Source organism: Notamacropus eugenii, chromosome 5 (genome assembly GCF_028372415.1).
Source record: "Notamacropus eugenii isolate mMacEug1 chromosome 5, mMacEug1.pri_v2, whole genome shotgun sequence".
In the NCBI taxonomy this organism is placed as follows: Eukaryota; Metazoa; Chordata; class Mammalia; order Diprotodontia; family Macropodidae; genus Notamacropus; species Notamacropus eugenii.
This window is the reverse complement of record NC_092876.1, coordinates 39,470,794-39,497,951: the sequence shown is the minus strand read 5'-3', so window position 1 is coordinate 39,497,951 and position 27,158 is coordinate 39,470,794. Positions and strand designations below refer to the sequence as shown.

Here is a 27,158-nt window from a genome sequence, read left to right as displayed (position 1 = left end):
GGGCCTAAGCAAACATAGGCTCTTACAGCTACTTTGCTGCCAGGTCCTGTTTCTCTGCCCCCTCTTCCTCTTCCTCCCTCCTACTTTGGGGGTTTCTACTCCCAGTCTTGTCTGGTCAGCACCCAAGCCTACTTCTTCCCTTGCAGCCTGCCCAGCTCACACCTATGGGGACAACTGTAGCCTGTCCTGCAGCTGCTTTCATGGGGCATCCTGCAACCCAGTCAGTGGTCAGTGCCTGTGTGCCCCTGGCTGGATGGGGCCCACCTGCCAACAAGGTAAATCCTGGGTCTCTGGCCGCCCTCCTCATGCTCACTGTTCACTGGAGCAGTGGGTCCTAGGGGCTCGAGGAGCGGGGGAGTAGGTGACTTCCCACCTCATCCTCTTCATGAAAGTCTTTCCATTCAGATCTCCCCCATTTTTCTCTTGTTTACCCACCTGCCCTCTGGAGGGGATGGTGCCAACCCCAACCAAATTTCTCTCTTCTTCCCTCCAGCTTGTCCAGTGGGCCTATATGGATCAAACTGCCACCAACATTGCCTTTGTCGAAATGGCGGGACCTGTGACCCTGTCTCGGGCCATTGCTTGTGTCCAGAGGGGTGGGTTGGTCTGGCCTGTGAGCAAGGTGAGTCTAAAACAAAAGGGCTATCGGGAGGGATAGAGGGTGTGCATCCTGAGGGTCAGGTGGGTCTCCCCAAAGCCTCACATGCAGTTTCATGCCATGTATGTGTGTGTGTGTGTGTGTGTTACTCATGTGCATGTACGTAGGTGACAGCCTTGGCCGTGGAGTAAGGAGAGGCCTCTATCCAAATTCCAGCTCTGACATTTGCTAGCTTTGTGACCAGGGGCCAGTTTCAGTTTTCCTGAGGGATAATATTAGGACTTCCTATCCCATGGGGTCAATGTAGGGAAGGCATTTTATATCCCTTAAAGCACCATAAAAATACAAGCAATAATTATGGGATTATATTGGGAATCGGGTTGGTCAGGAGGCTGAAAGTGATGCCCCAGTTATTACTGGGAATCAGGTTGACCAGAGGGCTGATGGTGATACGCCTGACATCAACAGGGACTGGTCTGAGATCCTGGAATCTAGTGCAAGCTTGAAAAAGTCTCAGACGCCATCTCTTTCCACCTCATCCCCCATTCTGTAGGTGGAGAAACTGAGGCCCAGAGAGAGTGAGATTACACAGGGAGTAAATAGCTTCTTGTACTCCTCCTTCCACTGGGGATCCTGGCAAACTTCAGGAAAGGGAATGGTAGAGAAGGGGAGGAGGGGCAGAGAGGGGACATGCCAGCTGCCTGCCCAAGGCTCTAATGACCCCCAGGGGATCTGAGACATGTAGAATTCAGAGCCAGAGGTCATCCCATCCAATCTTCCCATTGTATAGAAGACAACATTGAGACCTAGCTAGGATGTAGAGTGACTACAGAAAGCAACTAGGATTGTGCCTGGAAGTCAGATGCCCTCACTCCAAAACCCTTTCTTCTCCTTCTGGAAGGCCGTCTGTCCTTAGACAGCTTCATTTTTTCCAAGCAGGAGTCTACCAATCAAAGTCACCCCTCCTGGTCCTTAGGACAGGGAGAGCTTTGTAGTTTGCAAAGGGAAGGAGGTTCATGTGAGACCAATTTGCATTTCTGCCTTTTCCCACTATGGGACTCTGCATTGCCACACCTTTCTCTGTGTTAGCTTTCAAACAAAGAGGAATGGAAGGAAATACATGGGCTCTGACACCCTCCTGACCAGGAATGATGGCCAGCCCCAGCAGGGGTTTCTTCCTGGCCAGCTGTCCTCCTAGAGACACAGAGAATTCTCTTACTGTTCTTGGCTTCCCTAGAGTGCCTCCCTGGGAAATTTGGGGCTGACTGTCGGCAGAGCTGCAACTGCTTGAATGGGGGCCACTGTGACCGGCGCACAGGGCAGTGCACCTGCTGGGCTGGTTGGACTGGAGACAAGTGTCAGAGCCGTAAGTGACCCTCACCCGGACACCCACACAAGCCGTATTGTCAGATACACCATCCCAGAACAGCACGTGCAGAAACACAAATGTGTGTGCGCACATGCAGTCAACATGTACATGTACAAATGAACATAGACATACAGATATGTTTTCAATTCAATAAACATTAAGCACCTACTATGTGCCAAGCACCAGGGATTTAAAAAAAGCAAAAGATAGTCCCTGCCCTCAAGAAGTTTACAATCTAACAGATAAGAGCCATTATTGAGCACCTACTGTGTACCAAACATAGGGAGATAGAAATATAATCAATGAAGGAGCCCCTACTCAAAGGAGCTTACATTCCAGTGGGGGAGACAAGAAGACATATATACAGTATGTGTAAAAGGAGACTATAAATCTCAGGTGGTTAGGGAAGGAGGGCACTCCCACTCAAGGAAATCCAGAAAGTCTTTGTGTCCATGGTGATGGCTGAGCAGGACACCCAGACAGGAGACATGGCTCATCTGTGAGCGGGGGTCAGGAGGCATGGGGAATGGTCAGTGCAAAGGTGTGGAGATGGGAGATGGAGGGTTGTGTGTGAGGAGCAGAGAACCGGACCTGTCAGACTGAGTCAGAGAGGGCTGGAGGAGGAAGAATGTGCAGTGAGGTTAGAAGGACAGGGTGGGGCCAGGGCATATACAGCTCCAAAACTAAGCAGGAGTTTTGCTTTTGTGAATTATTTTATTATCAATTTATATTTAAAAGTATATATTCATTTGAGTCTAGAGGCAGAAGTAACCATGAATATAGAGTTGGAAGAATGCTAGGCAAATGCCACTTATTCCAGCCCCTTCCTTTTACAGATGAGGAAACTGAGGCCCAGGGAGGTGAATGACTTTGCCCAGGTAGTAGAGACAGCATCAGAGGTGGAGTGTGAGCTTCAGTCAGTGCTCTTTGCCCTTTGCCACACTAGTCCTCCATAAATAGACGTGAACATGTGTGTACACAGTCACATAAGTCAGGAAAGAAGGAAGGGGAGGGAGGGAAAGAGGGAGTGAGGGTGGAGGAAAGGAAGGAAGAAAGGAAAAGGGGAAGGAAGGAAGGAGGAAAGGAGAGAGAGAGGGAAGGAAAGGAGAAAGGAAGGGAGGGAGGAGGAAGGAAGGAAGGGAGGGAGGGAGAAAGAAAAGAATGAAGGACAGAAAGAAGGAAGGAAGAAAAGAAGGAGGGAGGGAGGGGTATTTATTAAGTGCTTTCTTTATTAAGTATTTATTAGCCAGGTCCTGTGCTTTTCTGTCATTTTCTCATTTGATCCTCACAAAAACCCTGGAAGGCAGATGACTTACCCAGGGTCACACAGCTAGTAAGTGCCCGAGGCTGAATTTGAACTCAGGTCTTCCTGACTCCAGGTGTAGTGCTCTGGCCACTGGGCTGCCTGCTGCTCCTGAGCACAGATGAAAGTCACAAATGCAAGCACAGCTCTGTGCACCCACACAGGCTTCTACCTGAAGCCACACCAAGTCACAGAAGCCCAGACATACACACTTGAAGGGACACGCACCGTCATGCCTAACTCACATGCGCATCCAGAAGCAGATTTCCCTTCCATACATATCTGTCTGCCTTCCATGGGTGCCCCTCAACTATATGGACGCAGGCCTAGACACAGTCTTAGTCATAGATGCATGAACACGTCCACACTTGAGGTAGGTGTGTCTGCCCCCAGTCATATACGCAGAATTGCATGTATTGTCCCTGCCTCCCCTTTCATTAGTTCAGCCTGGCCAGCGTGTGTGTGTTCAGAGCAAACCTCTTCTGGCACCGTGACCCATCCTTCCTGGTGACTTGGTCCCCAGCCCAGGTCATCGGGCGTGCTGGACCTGCCAGCTTCCTGGATGCCTCAGGGCCTCGGTTCTCGGCCCACGGCCAGTGTTGAGTGTCCTTGCACTGTGAGTGCAGGTACAGGAAACCAGCTGAGAGCATTTGCTCCATCCCAGCTGTGAGAGGCAGGGGGAGGGCGTTGTTCGGACCAGCTGCCCAGCCAACCAAACCAACCTCAGAGGAGTGGAGCTGAGTTTGGAGTTCTTCAGAGTTGAGTGTCCCTCTCCTCTGTTCTATGGAGGCCTCCCTTCCTTTCTGCTGCCTTTCCTGAGGCTGGTCAGTCCCAGTACATGTATGGGAAGGTCCGGCTTCAGGATGATGAGGCAGGCAGGCCTGGACGTATTTAAGTTATGCAGAGGCTTAGGAAAGATGACAGGTCTCAGCCCCAAGCCTAGACTATGACCATGGTGGGGCCTGTGGGGGGCCTGGCTGGGCCCCCTGCCCTCCACACACCCTGACTTCAACCTGGGCTCCCTAAGCCTGCTTACTGGCTCTGGCCCAGTGATGGTGCCCCAGACAGAAACCTGACCTCTTGCCTGGGGGTTTAAGCAAACACAAACCACAGAGCTTATTCCTTCTGTATAGAGAGGGAGGTTTGGATTAGCCCAGGAAGCCCTGGGAGCAGACAGAGCCTCCACCATCTCCACCAGCCCCAGTCCTCCCCCTGCCCCACCCTCCACACCCCTTGTCTGTCTGCTTTGCTACAGCTTGTCCGGAGGGCACATTTGGCCTGCACTGTGCCCAGCAGTGTGACTGTCGACCTGGCGTGCCAACCTGCCACCCTGTCACGGGTACCTGCCTCTGTCCACCAGGCTGGCGGGGCCAGCGATGTGAAAAAGGTGAAAGATGGAGGAAGGGATGACTGCGTTCTTGGAGGAGCCAAAGGGGCCACGAGCAGGAGGGGATCCCTTTATTCCCTGGCCCCCTGGTCCCTCCTCCTTTGTTTCCTCTCTCCTCCTCCCCCTGTCCTCCCCTTCCTCCTCTAGCTTCTCCTCCCACCAGCCTCTTGCTTTCCTTCTCTCTCCCCTTCGCTTCCCTCTCCTGCTGTCTGTTACAGAACCCTGATTCTGGGTTCCCCTCTCCTTCACCTATTATACGCTGGTGACCTTGCCAGCTTCAGTCTCCTCATCTGTTAAAGGAGAGGTTTAGCCTGGGGCCTCCCAGAAGGACCATGATCCCTTCCTTCCCTTCTCTTACCTCCTAACATCTCCCATCCACCTCCATTTTCATCCTCTCTCTTTGCCTTTTCCTCTTCTCCCCCAAAATTTAAGCCTGCATGGAAGGGAAGAGAGAAGGCAGTTCTTGGGGGACTGTGCATCGAGCAGATCGAGCCCTTTGGGCCATCTGCTAGGAACCCCAGTACCTGAATCCTCTCCTGCTCTAACCAAGGAGGACTGGGGGACCCTGTATCTGACAGCTCCGTCCTGCCCCCGCCTGCCTCCTTGTCCCTGGCCCTGGCCCTGCATGGTCCCCTCCCCAAAGGGGCCCTCATAGGTTCCTACTCTGGTCTCTGCAGCCTGCCTGCCAAGCTGGTTTGGAGAGGCCTGTACCCAGCGCTGTACCTGTGCCCCTGGCATTCCCTGTAACCACATCACTGGAGAGTGCGGCTGTCCCCTCGGCTTCACGGGCCTTGGCTGTGAGCAAGGTAAGCACCAGGACAGTGTGGGTGTGTGAGAGGATAGGGACTTCCAGATCAGTCACCTCATTTTACAGATGGGGAAACTGAGGCACAAAATAGGTAAGTGACTTGTCCAAAGTCACACACAGCAAGTGAATACCTCAATAAATGTCTTCAAGCCCAGTGCCTTCTCTGCTATATCATAGCGCCTCTTGATATAGAAAGTCTATAAATAAGACATTTTAAGCTGTCTACAAACACTTGATTTTCTATTTGCAAGTTTCTGTACTTGGTTCTAAGGGGATACAAAGCTGGATAAGGAGGAATGATCCCTGCTTTCAAAGAGTTTAAATTTCTTTTCATTTGTTGTATTTTATCTCACTTGTTGCTGTTGACTTGGACATACCCTACTCTTTGTGACCCCGTGAACCATAGCGCACCAGACCATTCTGTCTTTGACTTCTGTCCAAGCTCACAGTCCTTGCTCCCATGACACCATGTCTCCATCTCATCCTCTGCCATCCCCTTCTCCTTTTGCCTTCAATCTTTCCCAACATCAGTCTTCCTTAGACTATTGTAACAGCCCCCATCTTGTCCCCCTGTCTCCAACTGGTCCTTTCCCTAATCCATCGTCCACAGAAATAACTCAGTTTTCTCCTCTGTTTAACAACCTCCTGTTAAGTTTGCCTACCAAATAAATTAAAATCCCTTCTCTTGCCGAAGACATTCAACGCCTTCAACAGTCTAACTTGGCCCCTTCTTTCTTGTCCAACCTTCACATATTTGGTAGGATTAGGAAATGGACCTACGATTGGACTGACAGTGGGAACTCCTAGAAGAGCAGACTCCCCCTAATGATGCAGATCTCAACCTTCTTTGAAAATTGTTGTCTTGGGAAGTTGCCTAGACCATTGAGAGGTTAAGTGACTTGTCCACACAAAGACAGAATGGGTCATAGGCAGGACTCAAACTCAGGTCTTCCTCACTGCCACACCACGGCTGCCTCTCTATTCAATATTCAAGGCTAGCTAGACTCTGTCCCCCATCCTCATGGATCTTCTTACCTCTGTATCCTGGTTGATATTACTCTCTATATCTAAAAATAATACCAAATAATATAGGTTCCTGTTCCGGTCTTTGCAGCCTGCCTGCCAGGCTGGTTTGGATACCAAATATCAAAAAATAATACCCCAAACCCCAACGCCACCAATGACAATGGTGATGGGATGATGAAACATAACATTGATATAGAGCCTACTATGTGCCAACAGAGTACAGTGCTAAGCATTTTACAAATAATATCTCATTGATTTTCACCACAACCCTGGGCTGTAGGTGGTATTATTCTCCACATTTTACATTTGAGGAAACTGAGACAAACATGACTCACGCAGAGTTACACATCTAGTAAGTGTCTGTATCTGAAACAGAGTCCCCCTTCTCTGACTCCACTGAAGTCCCTCCCTCCTGCCTTCAAGGATTGGCTCTGAAGAGACCTCCTACTTGGAACCTTCCTTCTCCCTCCCCGTTGTCACTGACTGGGCCCTATCTTATTTCCCAGAGGACCTTTCTCTGGATCTTTCCATCATGCCCAGCACTGGATTATAGTTATTTACAGATTTCTATCTCTACCCCCCACCCCTAAGCAGTAGGTGCTAAGTTCCTTATGGGCAGAGATTGTGTCGTTTGTCGTTTTTGTATCCCAGGTGCTTAGCCCAGCATTCTACGTTCATCAAGGGCAAATATTATTCATCTGGAGTGAAACTATGAATGAAAATGAACACAAAATCATTTATTAAGTGCTTCCCATATAACAAACAATTGAACTAAATTTGCGGAGTAGGATTAGGGAAGTTTGACACTTCTGTTGGGGTTTTCTCCCACCAGTCTGTCGGCCTGGGACCTTTGGTGTGAACTGTGGCCAGGTGTGCAAATGCTCTGGTGAAAACCAGGACTGCCACCCGGTGACAGGGGAATGCATGTGTGCTGCTGGCTTCTATGGTAGTGGCTGCCGACTCCGTGAGTACCACCCTCTGGGGCCTGGGCACCCCCTTGGCAGTAGCATCTCCACCCTTGTCTCACCTGTATTCTTCCCCTCTCACCTCCCTGCAACATGAAGGACTTGGAGCTTTGGAAAGCTGGGGGCCTAGCTAGGGCTAGTCTCTAGGATAGTCTGGGGGATAAGGCTGGGCAGGTGTTTCCCACTGATTGCCCTTCCCTCTCTTCTCTGTAGGGTGCCCCCCTGGGCGCTACGGCCCCAGCTGTGAGCTCCTGTGTGCTTGTCAGAACGGAGGCTCCTGTGATGCCAGCACGGGCACCTGCCACTGTCCTCCTGGCTATGTTGGTGCTGACTGTGGCTTGGGTGAGTTGGGGAGCCTAGACTGGCCACTGGGGGTTAGGGATACAACAAGACAAGCCCATCTCTGCCTCCTGCTGGGACTGGGAAGGAGCAGAGCCAGCCCCTCACAAGGATAAAACATGCTCCTGGATATGGCCAGGGGAAGGGCAGGATCACAGACTCTGAATTGTGTAAGAGCCTATGGCTTAGAGCCTGAGGATGTCACAGATTTAGATCTGCAAGGAAGAAGCTCTTAGGTTCTACCTAGAAAACTCCTTTCATTCTGCAGGTGAGGGAACTGAGTCCCAGGAAAGTGAAGAGACAACCTAGAGGTGGATAGGTGGCACCACAGGGCACAGAGTGCTGGGCCTGGAGTCAGAAAGACCTAAGTTCCAGTCTGGTCTCAGATACTTTCTAGCTATGTGACCCTTGGTGAATCATTTGACCTTGGTTTGGCCATCTGTAAAATGAGTTTAATAACAGCCCCTGCCCCCCAGGTTTGTTGTAAGGATCAAATGAGGTGATATTGGTGAAGTGCTTGGCACAGTGCCTGGCACACTTAATAAGTGTCCTCCCTCCCTCCCTCCCTCCCTCCCTCCCTCCCTCCCTCCCTTCCTTCCTTCCTTCCTTCCTTCCTTCCTTCCTTCCTTCCTTCCTTCCTTCCTTCCTTCCTTCCTTCTTTCCTTCCTTCCTTCCTTCCTTCCTTCCTTCCTTCCTTCCTTCCTTCCTTCCTTCCTTCCTTCCTTCCTTCCTTCCTTCCTTCCTTCCCTTACTGAGATCACATAAGGGTCTGAGGCAGTGAACACTTTGCTATTCCATACCGTCCCCTTTCATTTTAGAGATGAAGAACTGCGGCAGAGAGAAAGATCCTAATTGTATTAAGTACTTAGAGCATTAAGTAGCAAAGCTGAGGTTGGATGCTTGGTCCTCTGACTTCAGAACCAGTCCTCTGTCCACTTTCCTCCACTGCCCCGATGTCGGAAGGAACCCTCAGGGGTCATCAGTCCATTCACTGAAGCAAATAATAATAGCTAGAATTTATAGCTTTTTTGTTAGCTATAAAACAACAGCTTTTATAGTTATTTTCCCATCTAATCTTCTCAACAACCCTGGGAGCTGGGTGCTGCTATTATCCCTAGTTTACAAATGAGGAAACTGAGGCAGACAGCAGCACAATGATTTACCCAGGGTTACACAACCAGAACATCTAGGAGGCTGGATTTGAACTTAGGTCTTTGGGATCCACTGTGGCCACAGAAGGCAGTGTGGCCCAGTAGAGTAGAATCCTAGTCTTGGTGTCAGAGGATGTGGGTTTGAATCCTGGCTCCATGGCTTGTTTCCTCTGTAACCTTGGCTCCTTCTGCCCTCTGCACTTTAGAGGTGGACACTATAAAACCGGGGAGTCAGACACCATGACTTCCAGGGTCGCTTCCAGCTCGAAGTCTCTGCTGCCATGACCTAATTAGCAAAGCAGCCAAAATTTTCCAGAAAAAAACAAAACGTATCAACGGTGTCAAAAATACCAATGCTTCAGGCGCTGTTTCAGAGGCCAGGAAACACACGGCATGAGATGAGCTCCTATTTCGAATTGTTTTCTTGACTTTTAAAAGAGAAAGAGAAATCTTTATTTTCAGTGGTTAGCTATTAAAAGAGAAAGAAAGCAACGGTATAGTTTCATCTCTGGTCCCAAAATGAGCCAAAAGGGACACATTTATATCACCCTAGGTGTGTCGATTCAGAGCAGGAAAGGGCAGACCCTACAGGTCTCATTTTCCAAGTGAGGACAAGTGAGTGGAGAAGAGGGTTGGGACTCAAACACTCCACCCCAGCCCTGTTTATTAATAAGAAGGCTACTTAGAATCATAGAAGCTGAAGCTGGACCTTTGAGATCAACCCTCTCTCTTACAGATGAGGAAACTAAGGCCTAGAGGTTTTGAATGTTTCTCCAAAGTTCAAAGAGCTAGTAAGAATCCCAGGTGGGATTTGAAACCAGGTCCTTGGCTCCCAAGCCAGACCTCTTTCCAGTCTTCTATACTACCTCTCTCTTTTATAATAATTAGGGGTTCTACCCTTTTGGGGACGTACAGATTTGCTGAATCTGGAGTGTTCAGGGCTGGTAATGGCAGCTACGGCTGGATATCCGTCTCTTCTGATCTTTTCACAGCTTTATTGGAAATGCTTTGAAGATGCCTACATCCCCAAGAAGAGGGCTAAGGGCCAAGAATGGGAGGTGAGGGTTGGGAGGTTGGAGGACTCAGAGACTGAGTCCTGGCCCAGAATGGTATCTGATCAAACATCATACCCTAGGACACGTTTCCAGGTGCATGATTAATCACCAAGCACATATTAAGTCCCTATTGTATATCAGGCACTGTGCTGAGTTCTAGGAATACAAGAAAACAAATGAAAGTTTTGCCCTCAGGAAACTTTTTAGTCTATTAAGGGAAATAATATGGATGCAGATGAGTGTACAAATAAGATGCCCCCCTCCCCTTTGGAGGATTTTAAGCTGAAACCGGATGGTCACTTGTCAGACATGTTATCATGGAAATTCCTTTTGTGCGTGAGTTGGACAGATGGCCTCTGAGTTCTTTCCTGCTCTTAAAAATCATTGATTCTGTGGAGCAAATAAAAAATATCTATGAAGGACTTTTGGGGAAGGAATTGCTAGTAGTTAGGAGAAATGAGGAAAAGCCTCTTCTAAGAGGGTTAGAATTTGAGAAGGCTCCTGGAAGGACGTGGTACCCAGTCTGGGGCTTATTTCACTGAGTAGAGATAAGGAGGAATGTGTCCCTGGTCTGAAGCAGGAAAGGGAGCGCAGGGAACAGCTGGAGGTCCTGTTTGTCTCGAACACAGAGTGCATGAAGGGGACACACTCCCCTGGACGTCCTTCTCTGTTAGGGGAAAGACACCTGGGTCATTAATGGAGCCTGGCCAACCTGGCTCAGGACCTCTATGCAGTCCCCCTTCCCTGGGGCAGAGACCTGGAAGAAGCTGGGAACATTCCGTCACAACAGCCCAGGACCCTTACTAACTCCCCAGGGCAGAGGATCCTTTGAAGGGTCCAACCAGGAGGCCCTTGGCTGCCCCCACACAATGTTTTCTGTCCAAGTCCAAGGTCTGGAGAGAAGGAGGGGGTGAAGGCGGAGGTAGGGGTAGGGATAGGGTGAGTCTCCCCAGCCAAAAATACTTCTGTGGAAGGGGTTTTCATCTGAATCATGTGGGGAATATTCCCTTATCAGTACAGTGAGCAAGCTTGCTTAAGCTGAGCACTCAAGGAGAATTTGAATAACTTTACAAAGGACACTGAAGCTGGGGTGGATGGAGAGAGGGAGCTGCCTGTGAGGGAGTTTTCCTGGAAATAGCCAGAGCTTTGGGTGTAGCAAGGAAAAACCTTCCCCCTAGGCCCTTCCCTCAACTCCATTTTCCTATGGACATTATTTCCTGATTACTCAGTGGTCTGGTCTGAGGTTTAGAACACAGACAGGATGCTAGAAAGGGTCCCAGGGGGCATCTAAGCCAACCCCTCATTTTATGAAGCCCAAGGAGGTTCCATGACCCATATAAGGTCATAAGATCATAACTTAGAGATCTAAAGGGATCTTGGGTACCCCCCAATCATCATTTTACAGATGAGGAAACAGAGGCTCAGACTCACCCCAGTATCACCAAGAGCAGCCCTGCCTACTCAGGTACTGAAGTGGGGGGCTGTTCTAAAGGTCCCATAGATGAAACAGCCCCCCAAGGCAGGGATTAGGTAGTGGAGCTGTCCCCTGCTCAACCCCAACCTGACAACATCACCTCAATCTGGTTTGTAGAATATAAGATGTCCAAGTGACAGATCCCCAGGACATAACAGGGAGCCTGACTCATTGGCCACCAAAGAGTTGGTGGAAGGGGGGTCCTTCTTTTGCTTCATCTTTTGCAGCCTGCCCAGATGGGAGATATGGCATAGACTGTGCCCACGTGTGCCCCTGTGGTGAGGGAGCAACCTGCGACCCTGTGAGAGGGACCTGTATCTGTCCAGCTGGGAGAACTGGTCCCCACTGTGAACAAGGTATGGAATCCAAGGAGGGGTTCAACGTTCAGCATCTGTCCTCCCCGTCATGGCCTTTGGCACCTACTGGATGTTAGGGGGTACAGAGACCTCAGAAACAGCCCCAGCCCTCAGGGAACTTAGAAAATTAAATGAAAAGATTCCCCTTCACAACCATGAGGGATACATTCAGTGGGAGGCTACCACATCTCCACGTGTGTATGGGTGGGAGTGAGGGGGAGGTGGGGTCCATACATTTAGAGAATCATTTACTTACCATGTATTTAAATGCCTATTGTGTGCCAAGCCCACATTCTGTGGGACCACACAAGAATAAACACACAGATAGTGAGCACATGGTCAGGACACACGTATGGCTGGGACATCTCACACCCTTGATGTTGTAGAACTGCTCACATCCTTTGGGGTGCCTTCATGCTGCTCTCTGTTGGTGTACCCTTTCTGCTCAGTGATACAGCATCTCTTCTGAGCTCCTCTGCTCTCCAAATAGGTGTTGTGTCCCAATGGGGTTGTTTCCTGAGTTTCTGGATAGTCAACAAAACCCAGCAGAAGCCCTCAAATTTGGGTAGGGTCTATGCTTTTGACAGCACATCCCCTACTCTCACCAAATATCCTTGGCTCCAGCCAGCTCTCTTAGGGTTAGATAGTTTCCCATCAAATCCCCAATCATTGCTCTGCTTTCCTTTGGCTCTTCAAACCACTTTGGGAATTCTATCATGAAAAACCACAAAGGAACCATATGGAAGCTGAGCTGGGAGCCTCCTCTGAGTCACTTCCATTTTCAGATTCATTCTTTTATACTTTATAATAACGAGTTAAAAAGGAAGCTTAAAAAAAGTTAATTAAACAAAATAGCTCATCAGCAGAGTCTGATCATATGTACAGTATATCGTATCCATGGGCCCCCACTTCTCACTGAAAGGAGGAAGATTCATTTTTATTTATCTCTTTTTTTCTGGACAAACTTAATCCTTATAATTACATAGTGTTCAGTTTCTTTTTGGGTTGTTCCTTTCATTTACATTGTAGTCAGTTTGTACATTGTTTCTCTGGTTTTTCTTATTCCATTTTGCATCAATTAAATAGTCTTCTTGTGCTCTTCTAAATTTTTAAAATTCATTTTTTAAACAACACAATAATATGCCATTATGTTCATGGTACTGTCTTTGTGACCCTATGGACCATAGCTCCCCAATGCTGTCCATGGGGTTTTCTTGGCAAAGATACTAGAGTGGTTTGCCATTTCCTTCTGCAGTGGATTAAGGCAAATAGAGTAAAGTGACTTGTCCAGGGTCACACAACTAGTAAGTGTCTGAGGTCAGATTTGAACTCAGGTCCTCCTGACTTCAGGCATACTGAACCACTCAGCTGCCTCTGTTTAGCAATCCTTTAATCAACAGGATCTATTTTGTTTCCATTTTTTTCTGCTATAAGACATATATTCTGGTTAGTATCACAAGACTTTTCAATATTTTATCTCCTTGGGGCATATGCCCAGCAGCTGAGTCTCTGGGTCCAAGGGCATGGACATTTTAGTCATTCTCTTAATTTCCAAATTGTTTTCCAGAATGTTTGGATTAATTGATACTTATTCCAATGATGTAGGTCCCTCCCATTCCATAGCCCCTCCACCATTGATGACTCCCATCTTTTGTCATCTTGGCCAGTTTTCTGGGTATGGGTTTGTTGTTTTGACTTGTATTTCTTTGATTATCAATGATTTGGAACAGATCTTCCTAACATTCTTCATAGTTTGTAATGATTTTGCTTTCTTAGCTCTTGTACAATTTTATCTTCATATTCATTTGTGGAATATAAGATGGGAAGCCCCTCTTTCAAAAAGTTACCCAAATCCTAGGTAAGGAAGGGAGGATTGATATTCTCCCCACTTTATAGAGGAGGAAAATGAGTCCCAGATTGATATGACTTGACCAAGGTCAAACAGTGGCAGGGCTGGGCTGGGTCTTCTCTCCATGATAATGTGGCTTGTGTTGTTTCAATCTGATTTTGTAATTAAATCCCTCCTGGGATTATGGAGACCTTCTTAGCAGAGCTAATAAACACATGGGACATTTATTAGACTATCATGCCTCTGGCATTTTAACACTCCCTTTAACACTCCCATGCTCCAAATAGACTTTCAAATCCTTCTCTGATGGTTTCAGCGCACACCCAGTTGATGTGGGATGGTGATGATAACCGTCCTTCACATGTGTGTCCCATGTTAGAGGTCCCACATGTTTTCCCACCCAGTAGCTCATTGGATCCCCCCATCATGGGCAGGATTTACCGTCCCGAGACATTGATTCCTCTCCACCACCCTCACCCCAGATGAGCTCTATCTTTTACTGAAACAGAAGGAAGCCACAAAGCCTTTTATGAACTTTATTTATGAATTTTGGCAGAGAATGAAGGAGCAAGGTCATCCCCAGCTGTGGGACTGGATGTGCAGGCTTAGAAATGGCAGATGAGCTGGGATCAGGGTTCCCACTTTCCCAGCTGGTTTGACTGTGGGTGAAGTCACTGAAGCTCTCAGCCTCAGTTTCCTCCTCTGTAAAATGAGGAATAAATGCCCTGTGCTTTAAGGACTAGATGGGATAAAGGGTACAAATCTCTTTGTTAGCCATGAAGTATTATAAAAATTGCATTTTGTGAAAGACTTTTGATTTTCTTGGTGGGGGAACTCCCACCAGTGCAAAAGAGGTGTTTTAGGGAGTGGTCTGAAGCTCCCAGAACTTCTTGCCTTTATATCCAGGGTATGTCTGAGGCAGGACTTGAACTGAGGTCTTCCTGACTTGACTCCAAGGCCAGTTCTGCATTTACCCCCATGCTGCCTCGCCCCCTCCCCCTCAGCCACTTAGGACCTGCATAGGACTTCCTGGGGTCATTTTTGGGGAAGAGAGGGCAAAGGTCTGTGTCTCTGATTTTATGGATATTTTGAACTCCCAGTGTGGAAAGTCCATGCTCTAATACAAATTAGCAACTCCTCTGTAAATTAGGATTAGAGATCCTCATATATCTAGAGCTATTAGGGACTTCTAACCCACCTCTCTCATTTTGTGGGTGGGGAAACTGAGGACCAATACAGCTCAGTGACTTGCTTTGCAAGACCACACAGGTGGAAAGCATCAGAGGTTTCCCCAACCTCCCTTAATTCCGGTGCCTTCCCTCTGCTAATTATTTCCTGTTTTTCCTGTATATAGCTAGTTTGTATATATTGGTTCTCTCCTCCATTAGAAAGGAAGCACCTTGAGGGCAGGAACTATATTTTACCTCTTTTTGCATCTCTAGCCATTAGCATAGTGCCTGGCACACAGTAGGTGCTTAATAAATGTTGATTGAATTGAACCCAGGTTGTCTAAACCAAGAGCCAGTGCTTTTTCTATTTCTAGTTTCAGAGATATGTCTGGGGCTGCATAACTAGAGTGTATATCAGTATATTGCCCAGTATATCAGAGGCGGGATTTCAACCCTGGTCTTCCAGCCTCCAAAGACATTCTTCCATCTCCTGGTCCATGCTCTATCCCGCTGGCTTAAACGACCTTACTGCACTATTTGAAGACAACACAGTAGCATCTCTGTGGGAACTCTCTCCTCCAACATAGAATGCAGCTATTCCTTAGTTTCTTGAGTTGCCAGGATCAACCTTCTTGGGATGAGTCTCTCCGCATTTGTCCTGGCTGCTCCTTGGATGATGGACCCTTGGTCCATTATCAAGCCCACATCTGACTGAATACCCCAGGAGAACAAACCTTCAAATTTTGTTGAGGGGCCCCCCATCCCTCTTCCCATCCCTCTCTCAGCTCCATGCATTAACACATATATCCTTCTGCCTGGCTCCGCAAACCCTGTTTTCATCCATTGACCACCCCTTATAAAGACCCTGGACTTCATTCTGAGGTTGGGAACTTTTTTGCTTGACTCATCACTGATAGACTTGAGGTCCCTCCTCAGGCTGCCCCCGGGATCGATTCGGCTTGGGCTGTGAGCTGGTGTGTCCCTGTAGGAACGGAGGCTTCTGTCATCCCACCAATGGCTCCTGTTCCTGCAGCCTGGGATGGATGGGAAAGCACTGTGAGCTAGGTAAGTGTCCTTCCTTCCCTCCAACACCACCCTTCCAGTCTCTTCATTTGTAACATGGTCTAACAATGACACCTCATTCACAATGTTGTTGGCAAGGATCAAATAAGATTTATGTGTGTGCATGTGTGTGTACATATACACACATTGTGAATGTGAATATTCACACACATATGTCTATATAGTTATGTCCATGTGCATATTGTACGTGTACGTACAATGTATTTATAGGTACACACATTATGCCTGTGTGTGCATACATATAAAATCCATTGCCAATGTGTCATATGAATATGGTTATTGGTCTCACAACCAGGAAAAACTGTTCAGGTTTTGCCTTTGACCCACGCTGCATGTGTGACCCTGGGCACACAATTTTCTATTACAGCCATTCTCAAAATTTTTCTCAAAAAAAGTCCTTGTCCATTGCTCCAGGGAGAGGATCCCGCCATTGCCCCAAAGGGAAACACAAACATCTATCGGCCATTGTGTTTGGTCTTAGCCACCACGTTCACTTTATTTTGACTTGGGAATTAACGGTGCTCATGTATTTTAGGCCAGATGTCTGTCGCGTCATTTGGTGATGGAGATGGCAGAGTTTACTGTCAGAGCTGTTCATGGGGAAGAATCCTCACCCATAGTGCTCATGCTAGGTGGATGGATTGAATTCATGAAATTGGACTCAACAATTTGATTCCCTCCACATCCTGACCATGGATTTAGGGCCAGAAGAGACCTACGAGGTCATGAGTCCAACCCCCTCATTTTGCAGAGAAGATTGGGGCTCAGTAAGGTTAAGTGACTTGTCCTGGGTCACACAGCTCCTGGGTGTCTGAGGCTGAATGGGCAGATCTGAGATACAAAAATGGAATATAACAGTCCTGGCTTCCTGGAGCTTATATTTGACTGGTTTGTCCATAAATATGTCCATAAGAGGCAGGATTTGAACCCAGATCTTTCTGACTCCAAGGCTAAATCTTCACTCATTATGCCAAGCTGCATTGCATCTGAGTATTTGGAACTAGAATGGTTCTTATTGCTAATTTTTGGAGGGTGGGTGTAAGGGACCTGGGATTTCATTGGTGTGATGAGTTCCCAGTGTGGAAATTCCTTGCAACAATTCCCATCAACAACTTATCTATTGATCAGCAGAGATAGGATTGTACAAAGATCTCTTACACATGGGAGCCCAGGGTGACCTAGGTGAGAGGAGGGGCTGATACCCAAGGAAGAGAATGCTGCTGGTAGGTGTGTGTGTGTGTTATGGAGGTGATTGGGGGCTAAGGTGAGTGTGTGAGGGCATACTGCTTTTACTCAGATGTTACTCTTGGATTCAGAAGGAAAGAAAGAAGGGAGGAAACATTTAATAAGCTCCTACTATGTGCCAGGTTAAGAGCTTTAAAGATATCTCATTTCATCTTCACAACAACCTGGGGAAGTGTTTTTATTTCACCTGTTTAGCAATTGAAGAAACTGAAGCAGACAGAGATTAAGTGAATTGTCCAGGGTTCCACAGCTAGTAAGTGTCTGAGGCTGGATTTGAACTCAGGTCTTCCTGACTCCAGGCTCAGAGCTCTATCCATTGTGCCACTTGGTGCCTCATATAGGTGAGGACTCATACTCTGGAGCTGTCTTGCTCCAGCCACAATGTCTGGAGTCATCCCATGAGGCTGTCTTCTCTGACTTACCCCTCCTCATTGGAGACTCAGTCTTCCCCCTGTCCACCCTGGTTTGGTTAGGAGCATTCTGTCATTCTCTCTTCAGCCTGCCCGCCTGGGAAGTATGGTGCTGACTGCCTCCTGGAATGTACCTGTCTCAACAATGGGACCTGTGATCGAGTGACTGGTGCCTGTCAATGTTCCCCTGGCCATTTTGGTCAGGCCTGTGAACACAGTGAGTTCTACAGGGGACCTCTTGGGACTCCTTCTGGGATCTGGGATGCCACAGAAATTTTGACCTGCTAGATTGTGTTCCAAGGAGGCCAGCTAGGGGACTAGAAGCTAGGTTGTGCAAGGATTAGTTCAAGGAACTGGGGATGTTCAGTCTGGAGAAAAGATTTAGAGAATATAATCTGCCCCTCCAGGTGGAGGCAGGAAGAGGGAGGGAGACTGAGTTTAGATCTGTCATGGTAATCAGGGTACCTCCCACCCCCTCCACTCCCAGGTAGGACAAGCATTCTGATTTTTTTCTGAAATGGTTGGGGCTGGATTCTCCCCAGCCTACCTCTGAACAGTGAGCACATGCCAGAGCAGTGACTGGATGTTTTATAACAGGTGCAGGCAGATGTCACCGGCCCATGGGGGATCTAAGCACCCTCTCTCCCTTCTTGAATCCCTTGAAAGCCGAGGTTGGATTCCCTCTAGTTAGGGATGTTGTGGAGGGGATTTTTGTTTAGATATGGATCATACCAGGTGGCTGCTGAGGTTCCTACCCTCCAAGAGTCTGTCTTTTAGTTCTTGGCCTCATCTTTATCACACAGTGTCATCCGTACTAGGCTAAGAAGGTTAGTTGGAGATCCTCTTCAGGGAAGCCCAGACTGAGCTCAGCAACAGTAGGTCTGGAATTTGGGGGCTGCTGTTCATGAAACTAGCAGCAGCAGAAAGTCTCATGTCTCCAATGAATCCTACATACGGTTAAGTAGGGACCACTTCAGATGTGTCAGCCAATATTACCGTCTTCATCAGACAGGCCTGGTCTGGGAGAACTTTGCCAGGGCAGAGGGCTGGTTGGGGAACTCTCCTGGCCCCAACAGTGCAGGAGAGGATTGTGTACACATGGCCCATTTTAACTGCTTTGGACCCATCTGGGGTGGCCTCTTTCCTCAGCATGTCCCCCCGGCTTCCACGGGGCTGGCTGCCAGGAGGTTTGTGACTGTCATCAAGGAGCCCTGTGCCACCCACTCACTGGCCAATGTCTGTGCCCCGCTGGCTTCCAGGGTCAGTTCTGTGAGAAAGGTAAGTAGCCCTTCTGAGGCTCAGCCTCCTGCATCCTAGGCCCCAGATGCCGTAAGGGGGCCCTGGCAGCCCTGTTCTCCTGACTCTCTGCTTGGCCCATTTAATGTAGGCTCAATTGGTAACAACTCTAGTAACCCTAAGTCTGTTGAAGTCAATCAACCAACCCACAAGCATTGATTGAACGCTTACTGTGTGCCAGGTGCTCTACTGGGTACCAGGGATGCAAAGACAAAAAAGAAAGAACTATTTAGGCAGGTAGGGGGCCCCAGAGTTCAGGCCTTGAGTCAGGCAGACCTGATTCAAATGCAGCCTCAAGGCACTAGTTGTATGACCCTGGATGAGTCACCTAATCTGTTTGCTTCAGTTCTTGCATCTGCAAAATGGGAGTAATAGCAGCCTCTACCTCCTAGGATTAAGAGACAGCTATTTGTAAAGCACTTTCCCCAGTCCTTGGCACATACTAAATACTTTATAAGTGTTAGCTACTACTATTGTTGTTTGATGTTGACGCTGGAACTGAGAAGACAAGTGACTTGCCTAGGGTCACACAACCTGTATTCGTCAGAGGTTGGTCTTGAGCCCAGGACTTCCTCATGGCTACTGCTCCATGCTGCCTCTCACCTGGCGCAGAGTAAAGGAGTAAATTATTACAATGAATAAATCCTTGTTGGATTAAGTCAATCCATCTCCCTAAGGGTTTCCAAAACACTTTACAACTGATTTTGCTGGAGTAGAATGTAAAATCCTTGACAGAGGCAGGGGCTAGGTCATTTTTGTATCCTCTGTAGATAGCACAGGTCCTGGCATCTGGTAAACACTTCATAAATGTTCCTCAGATCTAATTCAATGGGATTCCTTGGTTGTCACTGTCTGTATTACCTTGCCTTTCCCTCTAAAACAACAGCAAAAATTGTGAAAGTGTGCCCTTTGACCATAGGCCCACCTAGCCCCATACGCATTGTGGCGTTAGCTGGACCTACTCTCCACTGGGGGCATTTATTGGACATCATCCTTCAGGCTGCCTGGACCAACCCCTCAGCCCTCTGTTTCTCCTCCCCTGGCAGGATGTGAGCCAGGGATGTTTGGAGTTGGCTGCCACCAGACTTGTGACTGTGAGGGGCACGGGCCATGCGACCCAGCCACTGGCCAGTGCCTGTGCCCACCAGGGAGGATGGGAGCCAAGTGTGACCTGGGTAAGTGTAGGGGTTGGGGACAAACACAGGGAGGGAATGCATCCCACAGTGTGGGAGTGTTAGGGGTGGAAGTCTCTAGCACACGGCTGCTTCAACCATGGACCCTTAGATCTGGGTCCCCTGGTCTAGGTAGATGTTTTTATTAGTACTGACCACTTTTCACACCCCCTGTTCTCCAGTTTTCTCTTTACTGCCCACACTGTCTTCCTGAGGTAGGTCAGGTGAGTGTGAATAGCCCCATTTTACAGATATGAAACTAGAGGTATAGAAATGAAGTAACTTGCCCAAAGACACATGGTCAGTGGGAGAACCATGCCTAGAACCCTGTCTTTTGACTGTCTTCCCCATTTTTTCCCAGTAGACCCAGAAACAGGCTTTTATACTGGATCCCTTTAGTCTCTATTAAGATCTTTAGGCTCAAGCAGCTCTTTGTAGTTGGGCCCTCTATTTTTGGACTCAGAATTCCTAGGCATGCAGGGCCATAACTAGGGCAGGGTCACCAAGCCTTTGTCCCATGGTGCCAAATTTAGAAGGTACAGAATTAGGACCTGCATTCCTTTAGCAATAGTGAAATGTTAGTGCTTAGCACCCACTTGGTAAGAAGACAGAATTACTTGTCTGAATTTGTGCTCGTCCCTCAAGGGTTACAGATTACATGCCTGCCAGTCATATGCCACTCTTGCCTAGGTCTTCCCAAAATGGACTGTTTTCTTTGCCTTGATTTCCCTTGAGAGTGAAAAGATAACAATGATTATCCATTGGTCATCCTTCACTTTCACCCCGACTGGCTCATTTTTCTTTAAAAAATAAAAATCTTATTGATAATGTTTATTTTTACATCATTTACCTTTTCCATGGCATTGATCTCCCCACCCACACCCATAAAACAATCCCTTAAAATAAAGAAAAAAAGAAAAAATTTAGTGAAACATATCCCCTTATTGAAAAAGATTGATGACATATGCAGGGTCCTACCCTTGTAGCCTGCACCTCTGCCAAGAAGCAAAGGAGGGGTCTTCTCCAACCACTTCTTCCAAATCATGTTTTATCATTTTAATTTCATGGCATTCGATGTCAGTGCTTTCATGGTTTCTCTTATTTCTGTTGGCATTGTTTCCTGGTTTTGTTTACTTCCCTTTGAATCAGTTCATACAAGTCTTCCTAGCCTTCTTTGTATCCAAGGTGGTTGCTTCTTACAACACCATGACATTCCTTCTGTTCCTGCAACTCTTTCTTAATCAATGAATGTCTCCTTTATCAATCCATCCTCTTTTGCAATTGCTTGTTTATTCAACTTCATTCTTTGTTCTCCTTCTCTTCTGTGGTCCCACCTTGGCAGCCTGTGTGTGCCCACCATGTACCTCTCCATCCTCCTCTGCCTGGTTTGGGTTTCCCCTGGTACAAAAATTCCTAGATATGGTTTAGAACAGATCATTGGCAAGGCGGAAAATGAGCTCTAAAGCCTCCAGGGTTTGAGTACTTTCTGCGCTTGCCTCTCCAGAATGCAGGGGAAATCGCTTTGGCCCTGACTGCACCCTGAGCTGTGGCTGTGAAGGGAGTTCCCACTGTAATGCCCTCAATGGCCAGTGTGTCTGCATGGGAGGCTACCTTGGGCCCACATGTCGAGAGGGTGAGTCTGTTTACTATTATCATGGTCATAAACAGATAGCCTCCCTCCTTTGTTCCAGGTTCAAGATCAGAGAGTTAAAGATCTGAAGCTTTAAGGGACCTCAGAGGTCAAGTCACTTGTTCTGACTCCCTTATTTTACAGAGAAGGAAACTGAGGCCTCCAGAGATGAAGGGTTTCCCCAAGGGAGAGTCAGGGGGAGTTGGCTCTGGGACTTATACTGGAACCCTTTAGCATGGGTTCTTAGAACTCAGGATTTTTCATTTCTCACCTAGCCCAACATTTGACACAAAGTGTTTAATTAATAAAGGCTGACAAAATGAATGATTGATGATCACTGTAGACTGGTCCCTTCTTTAAGTATCATTTTATCAATGAGGAAACTGAGGCACAGAGAAGGAGGGGAATTACCTATAGTCACATAGCAGGTCAGTGACAGAGCCTAGAACCCTAGTGTCCCAATGCCCAGGGCCTGATGGCTGCTTAAATTCTGTGCAGGGCTTTTCTCACAAGAACTCTGTGAAATGGGTAACAGCATGCTGGATTTGGTATCTAAGGATCTGAGTTCAAATCCCATCTCTGCCACCCTGTGTGCCTTGGGGCAAAGTCACTAAGCCTCAGTTTTCTCATCTCTAAAATGGACTAGAAGATTTCTAAGGTCTCTTCCAGCTCTGTTTCTAATCTTAAGTATTACTAACACATTTACAAATGAGAAAACGGGCTCAGAGAGGTAAAGGAATGTACTATTTATTAACAAGCATTTATTAAGCACCTACTAAATGCCAGGCACCAGGGATACAAGTGACCTGCTCATGGTCACAGAGCTAGTGTCTCTCCTCGAAATTCAAACCCAGGTCTCCAGATTCTGGGTCATGATTGTTCAGAATATAACATGAAGGGAACTTAGAGATCCCTGAACTTGGGGTCGAGAAGATTTAAGGCTAAATTCTATCAAGGATATATGACTCTAGGCATAGACATGACTTTAACCTCTCTGTCCCTCAGTTTTCCCATCTCTAAAATGAGAAGTTTGGACTTAAGTCCCCTAAACCTGACCCTATGATTCCTGGCTAGGATCGGTCTCCCCCAGCTCAGAATTCATCACTTCATAGACTTGTAGAACCAGGGTCATGTGGCTAGTAAGCACCAAACCAAATTAAGGTTCAAAGGATCATAGCTTTAGAACTGGAAGGGACTTAAGAGTTTGAGTCCAACCACCCCATTTTAGAGATGAGAAAACTGAGGATCAAGGAGAAATAAACCTGGCTAAAGTCACACCAGCAGTAAATAGCAGATCCTCTGACTCCCACATCCAGTGGTGCCCCTATATCACCGCTCTCTTTTCATATAATGAGGCCTAAAGGCCTGGTTCTGTCTTCTTGGTCCTGCCCTCCTTCGCCCCAGCTGCAGAGCTGGGAGGTACACTTTGGCAGAAGCTGGAACCCTAGGCCCTTCCCTCCCCAGCCTCGAGCCCAGCCTGTAAACAGCTGGCTTGGGTTGTGTGTACTGTATGGCAAATGTGAACTGTCTTGCCAATACCCACAACAGCAGATGGGCTTTGATTTGGACAAGATGTGAATTTTACAGCCATTTGGATAGATTTGCTAGTGTTCCACCCTATCTCCCCTTAGCCGGGCCCCATGGACTCATCTCAGCATGGGAGACCTTCCTTACTCAAGAGCCTGTGAAGGCAAGGCCGGGCTGGGCACTGATGGAGCCCCCATTTGGAGCACATCTGGATAATAATAAAAGTAACGCCAATATCTCATACTTATATAGCGTTTTAAGGTTTGCAAAGTACTTTATGTTAATAGGTACATATACCCAAGGTACAGAGAGTAGATGAAAGGGAGCCTTAGAGGAGAAGATAAAAAGTCTTGATCACACAGCTAGTAAATGGTCCCAACTGGGTGATATTTGAACACTGGTCTTCACATTCCCGAATCCAGAGCTCTACCCACCAGACCAGAGGGCAGCAAATTGATCAGACACTGCTAGTCAATGTATTCAACGACTCTGGGAATGGAATCTGGCTTCATATGGCAATGGGGTTTAAGTGACATGCCTAGGGTCACACAACTAGTAAGTAGTTAGCATATAACCAACACACCAGTGAGCTCCTGGCCTTATTAGGAGACATCCTGGTGTAGCAGACAGTAGACTTGGAGTCAAAACCACCTGGATTCAAAGTCTGCCTTAGATTCTTACCTGTGTGAGCTCAGACAAATCACCTGAGCTACGCGAACCATTCAGCCCTATTACGTACTGTCTTCCCCATTAGAGGGCAAAGTCTTTGAGTAGTTGTTGTACTGAGTTGTATTTGTATCCCTGGTGCTTGGCACATAGTTAACAAACACTTGTTCAAGTCAACAAACGTCAGAATATAATCGGTTTCCTTTGTAAACTCATTTTATTTTATGCATTTGAAACCATGGTTCTGAGCAGGGGCCCGTAGCCTTCACCATTGGCCAAAGGGGTCCATGACACCAAAAAAGGTTAAGAAGAACCCCTGCTGTAACTGTAAAGGGCAAGGTGAGATTGGAATCTGTTGGGGCTTTTAGTTTTTTCAGTAGTGATATGAACAGAAATCATATGTTAAAGCAGCGACATCGACTGGTCATTTCTGGTATTGCAGTCACAATCTATTGGACTCCAAGCAAAGACAAACAGAAAACAGGGTAATTGTCATTTCTGAAGGTTTACGAAGGGCCAGTTTGTGAGTTAGGTCTGTGAAGTATACATGTATCACATTAAGAGGCATACATAATTATGCCCTTTGAGTAGGCATGTGATCTCTCCATGGTAGGAATGCCTCAGAATAGTAGTAGTAGTAGTATTATCTGACCTCTATCTAGCACCACACTGTGTGCTAAGAGCTTTACCATTATTATCTCATGTGATCGTCACAACTACCCTGGGAGGTAGGAGCTAGTATTATCCCCATTTTACAGATGAGGAAACTGAGGCAGAAGTTAAATGACTTGCTCAGGGTCATACAGCTAAAAAGTATCTGAGGCCAGATTTGAATTCAGGTCTTTCTGACTCCAAGCCCCAGCACTCTATGCACTGTGCGCCCTGGCTGATAAATTTAATTGGACACAGGAATTGAAGAAAAGGGAAGGGATTAAATAGTCGGGTGAGCACAAGGTATGTACATGTGTATATTTGCAATAAACACACAGACATATACAGAGATAATGTAGTATAGCATATGGAGTGCTGAACTTAAGGTTGAGGAAGACAAGGGTTCTAATCTCACCTCTGATACTTAGTAACCGTGTGACCCTGGACAAGTCACCCTCTTAAACTGCCTCAGTAATATGGGTCATCATCTCATAAATGAAGGCACCGTGGACAAAATACTGGGTCTGGAATCAGGAAGGCCCTCGTTCAGATCCAGCCTCAGACACTTACTAGCTATGGGACCCCAGAGAAGTCAATTAACCTGCCTACCTCTGTTTCTTCAATTGTAAAATGTGGATAATGACAGCACCTACCTCCTAGGGAAAATAAGAGTATTCATAAAGTGCTTAGCGGGATATTGGTACTTAGTAGGTGCATAATGAATGCTCCCTTCCCCTTCTTCCCTAATCCCTGCCCCTGGATGGACTTCAAAGCATCACAGATCTAAGGCTGTAGGAACTCAAGAGGCCATGGGTCACAACCCCAGGTCAGGGTTGAGAGTGGAAACAGTTTAAGAAGCCCTGATTGTCCAACCTGCTCAATTTCTGAAGAGGAAACAGTAGTCAAATCAACAAGCATTTAGTAGGCACCTACTACATACTGTGCACTGGACAGTGTTTAGAATCCAAAAAAAAGTTAATAAAAAAAAAAAAGGCAGCTCCTGCTCTAAAGGATCCTGCAATTTAACACGCAAACAGCCAGATGCAGACAACGCAGGGTCAGAATGGACTGAAGATAATGTAGTGGGCAGCCACTGAGAGCCAGGAGGACCGGGTAAGGCCTCCTGTACTCAGGATGTTCATGGAGATTTGAAGGAAGCCAGAAGGCAGAGAGGAGAAGGGAGAGAATTCCAGTCATGGTGGCTGGACCTAGAGTCCATTAAGAGAATCTGGTCATTGGTCATGGACTTAGATCTAGAGGCCATTGAGTTCAATCCCTCATTTTACAAATGAGGAAACTGAGGCAAAGAGAAGACTCATGGGATTGTAAGCTGGAAGAGACCCTCAGAATCCACTGCATCCAGCCCCTTCATTTAATGTAGAAACAGGCCCAGGAAGGTTGTGATGGGGTGAAGGTCATGCAAGCATTACGTGGCTGAATCACTCACATTGACTAAAAAAGAGAGGGGGGAGAGGAGGAGAGGAGAGGCAAAGGTGAAATGACCTGGGGATCTAGGCAGAGTTTGGTGATGTGGCGATGTTTGCCAGTTCAGGGGTTGGCCCATGCCCTCCTCAGCCCATTTTAGGCTGGTCTGTCCAGACTGGGAGTGATCATAGCACACACTCTTTCTGTTGTGGTAATCTTTCAGGTGGCCCCCCACAGCTCCCGGCTAGCAAGTCTCAAGTCTTTGACTCAGGTAAGGGGATCTGCGTCAGGCCTCTTCTGTGTCTCTCAAAATGAACTCCAGATGCTCTGGTCACTGGGTCTGTCTACTCAGGGACTGTGGGAAGAGGGTGAAGGCTGAGGGAAAGCTTGTCAAGCTTCGGAACTCTGAGAATCTGTTAGAATCAATGCACGTGCAGAATGAGCCAGGCAGGGGAGGTTTTAGATTCCAAGGTGCCCCAAGTTCCTGCTGTCCTCGAACCAAAGAAGCTGATGTTATTGTTAAAAAGGCAAGCGATATACAGGCTATATTGAGCACATATTGGAGATGGGGCTTCCCTCTGCCAATTCTCCTGCATGCCCCTCAGCCAGATAATACTGTTCAATCACCCTAAATCTACTGAGTAGCAGCTATGTGGTTCAATGAATTGAGTGCCAGCCTTAGACCTGAGAAGACCTGAGCTTGAGGCCAGACTCAGACGCTTGATTCTGGACGTATCAGCCTCATTTTTCCCATTTGTAAAATGTAGAAGACTCCAGAGCTTCTAATTCTAAATCTGATCTTTGAGTCTGATGGAGTCATCACAGCAATCCTCCTTGATCACATTCATGTAGCCCCCATGTCTGGCTCGGCCACTGCTAGTAGAGTAAGGGGTTTAATAGGGTTTTTAAAGTGTTTAAAATAAGGTGTTTAAATATGGTTCATTAAGACATCAGCCCAGCCACGCTGCCATCTCCTGATACCCTTAGCTGGTACAGCTTGCTCATTCCTCAAATACCAAGTGTACATATACTTACCATTGACATGTTGTAGCCCAACCAAACCCCCATACAGTCTAAGCTCTTTAGCTCCACTGCAGATGTGTTTTCTGTAGAGAAAGCTGTTAATGTTGTCTTACTTTCAGGACTTGTGCACCATCCGACTGCGGTTAAGTTGCTATGGGCAGGAAATGAGCCTTTCATCTGG

The 27,158-nt window shown here is 47.3% G+C and overlaps 1 protein-coding gene across 5 annotated transcripts in view; it reads left to right on the top strand.

Annotated features, from left to right (window-relative positions):
* Nucleotides 1-27,158, top strand: part of MEGF6 (multiple EGF like domains 6) — a 360,321-nt gene that overhangs the window by 332,065 nt on the left and 1,098 nt on the right. For all 5 annotated transcript variants that reach the window (XM_072608634.1, XM_072608633.1, XM_072608635.1 and 2 more), the window contains 14 exons: nucleotides 147-275; nucleotides 494-622; nucleotides 1,836-1,964; nucleotides 4,526-4,657; nucleotides 5,335-5,463; nucleotides 7,324-7,455; nucleotides 7,670-7,798; nucleotides 11,703-11,831; nucleotides 15,786-15,914; nucleotides 17,676-17,804; nucleotides 18,737-18,865; nucleotides 19,930-20,058; nucleotides 21,560-21,688; nucleotides 26,178-26,225. In XM_072608634.1, coding sequence (XP_072464735.1) covers nucleotides 147-275; nucleotides 494-622; nucleotides 1,836-1,964; nucleotides 4,526-4,657; nucleotides 5,335-5,463; nucleotides 7,324-7,455; nucleotides 7,670-7,798; nucleotides 11,703-11,831; nucleotides 15,786-15,914; nucleotides 17,676-17,804; nucleotides 18,737-18,865; nucleotides 19,930-20,058; nucleotides 21,560-21,688; nucleotides 26,178-26,225 — 1,731 coding nt within the window. The remainder of the gene's footprint in view (nucleotides 1-146; nucleotides 276-493; nucleotides 623-1,835; nucleotides 1,965-4,525; nucleotides 4,658-5,334; nucleotides 5,464-7,323; nucleotides 7,456-7,669; nucleotides 7,799-11,702; nucleotides 11,832-15,785; nucleotides 15,915-17,675; nucleotides 17,805-18,736; nucleotides 18,866-19,929; nucleotides 20,059-21,559; nucleotides 21,689-26,177; nucleotides 26,226-27,158) is intronic.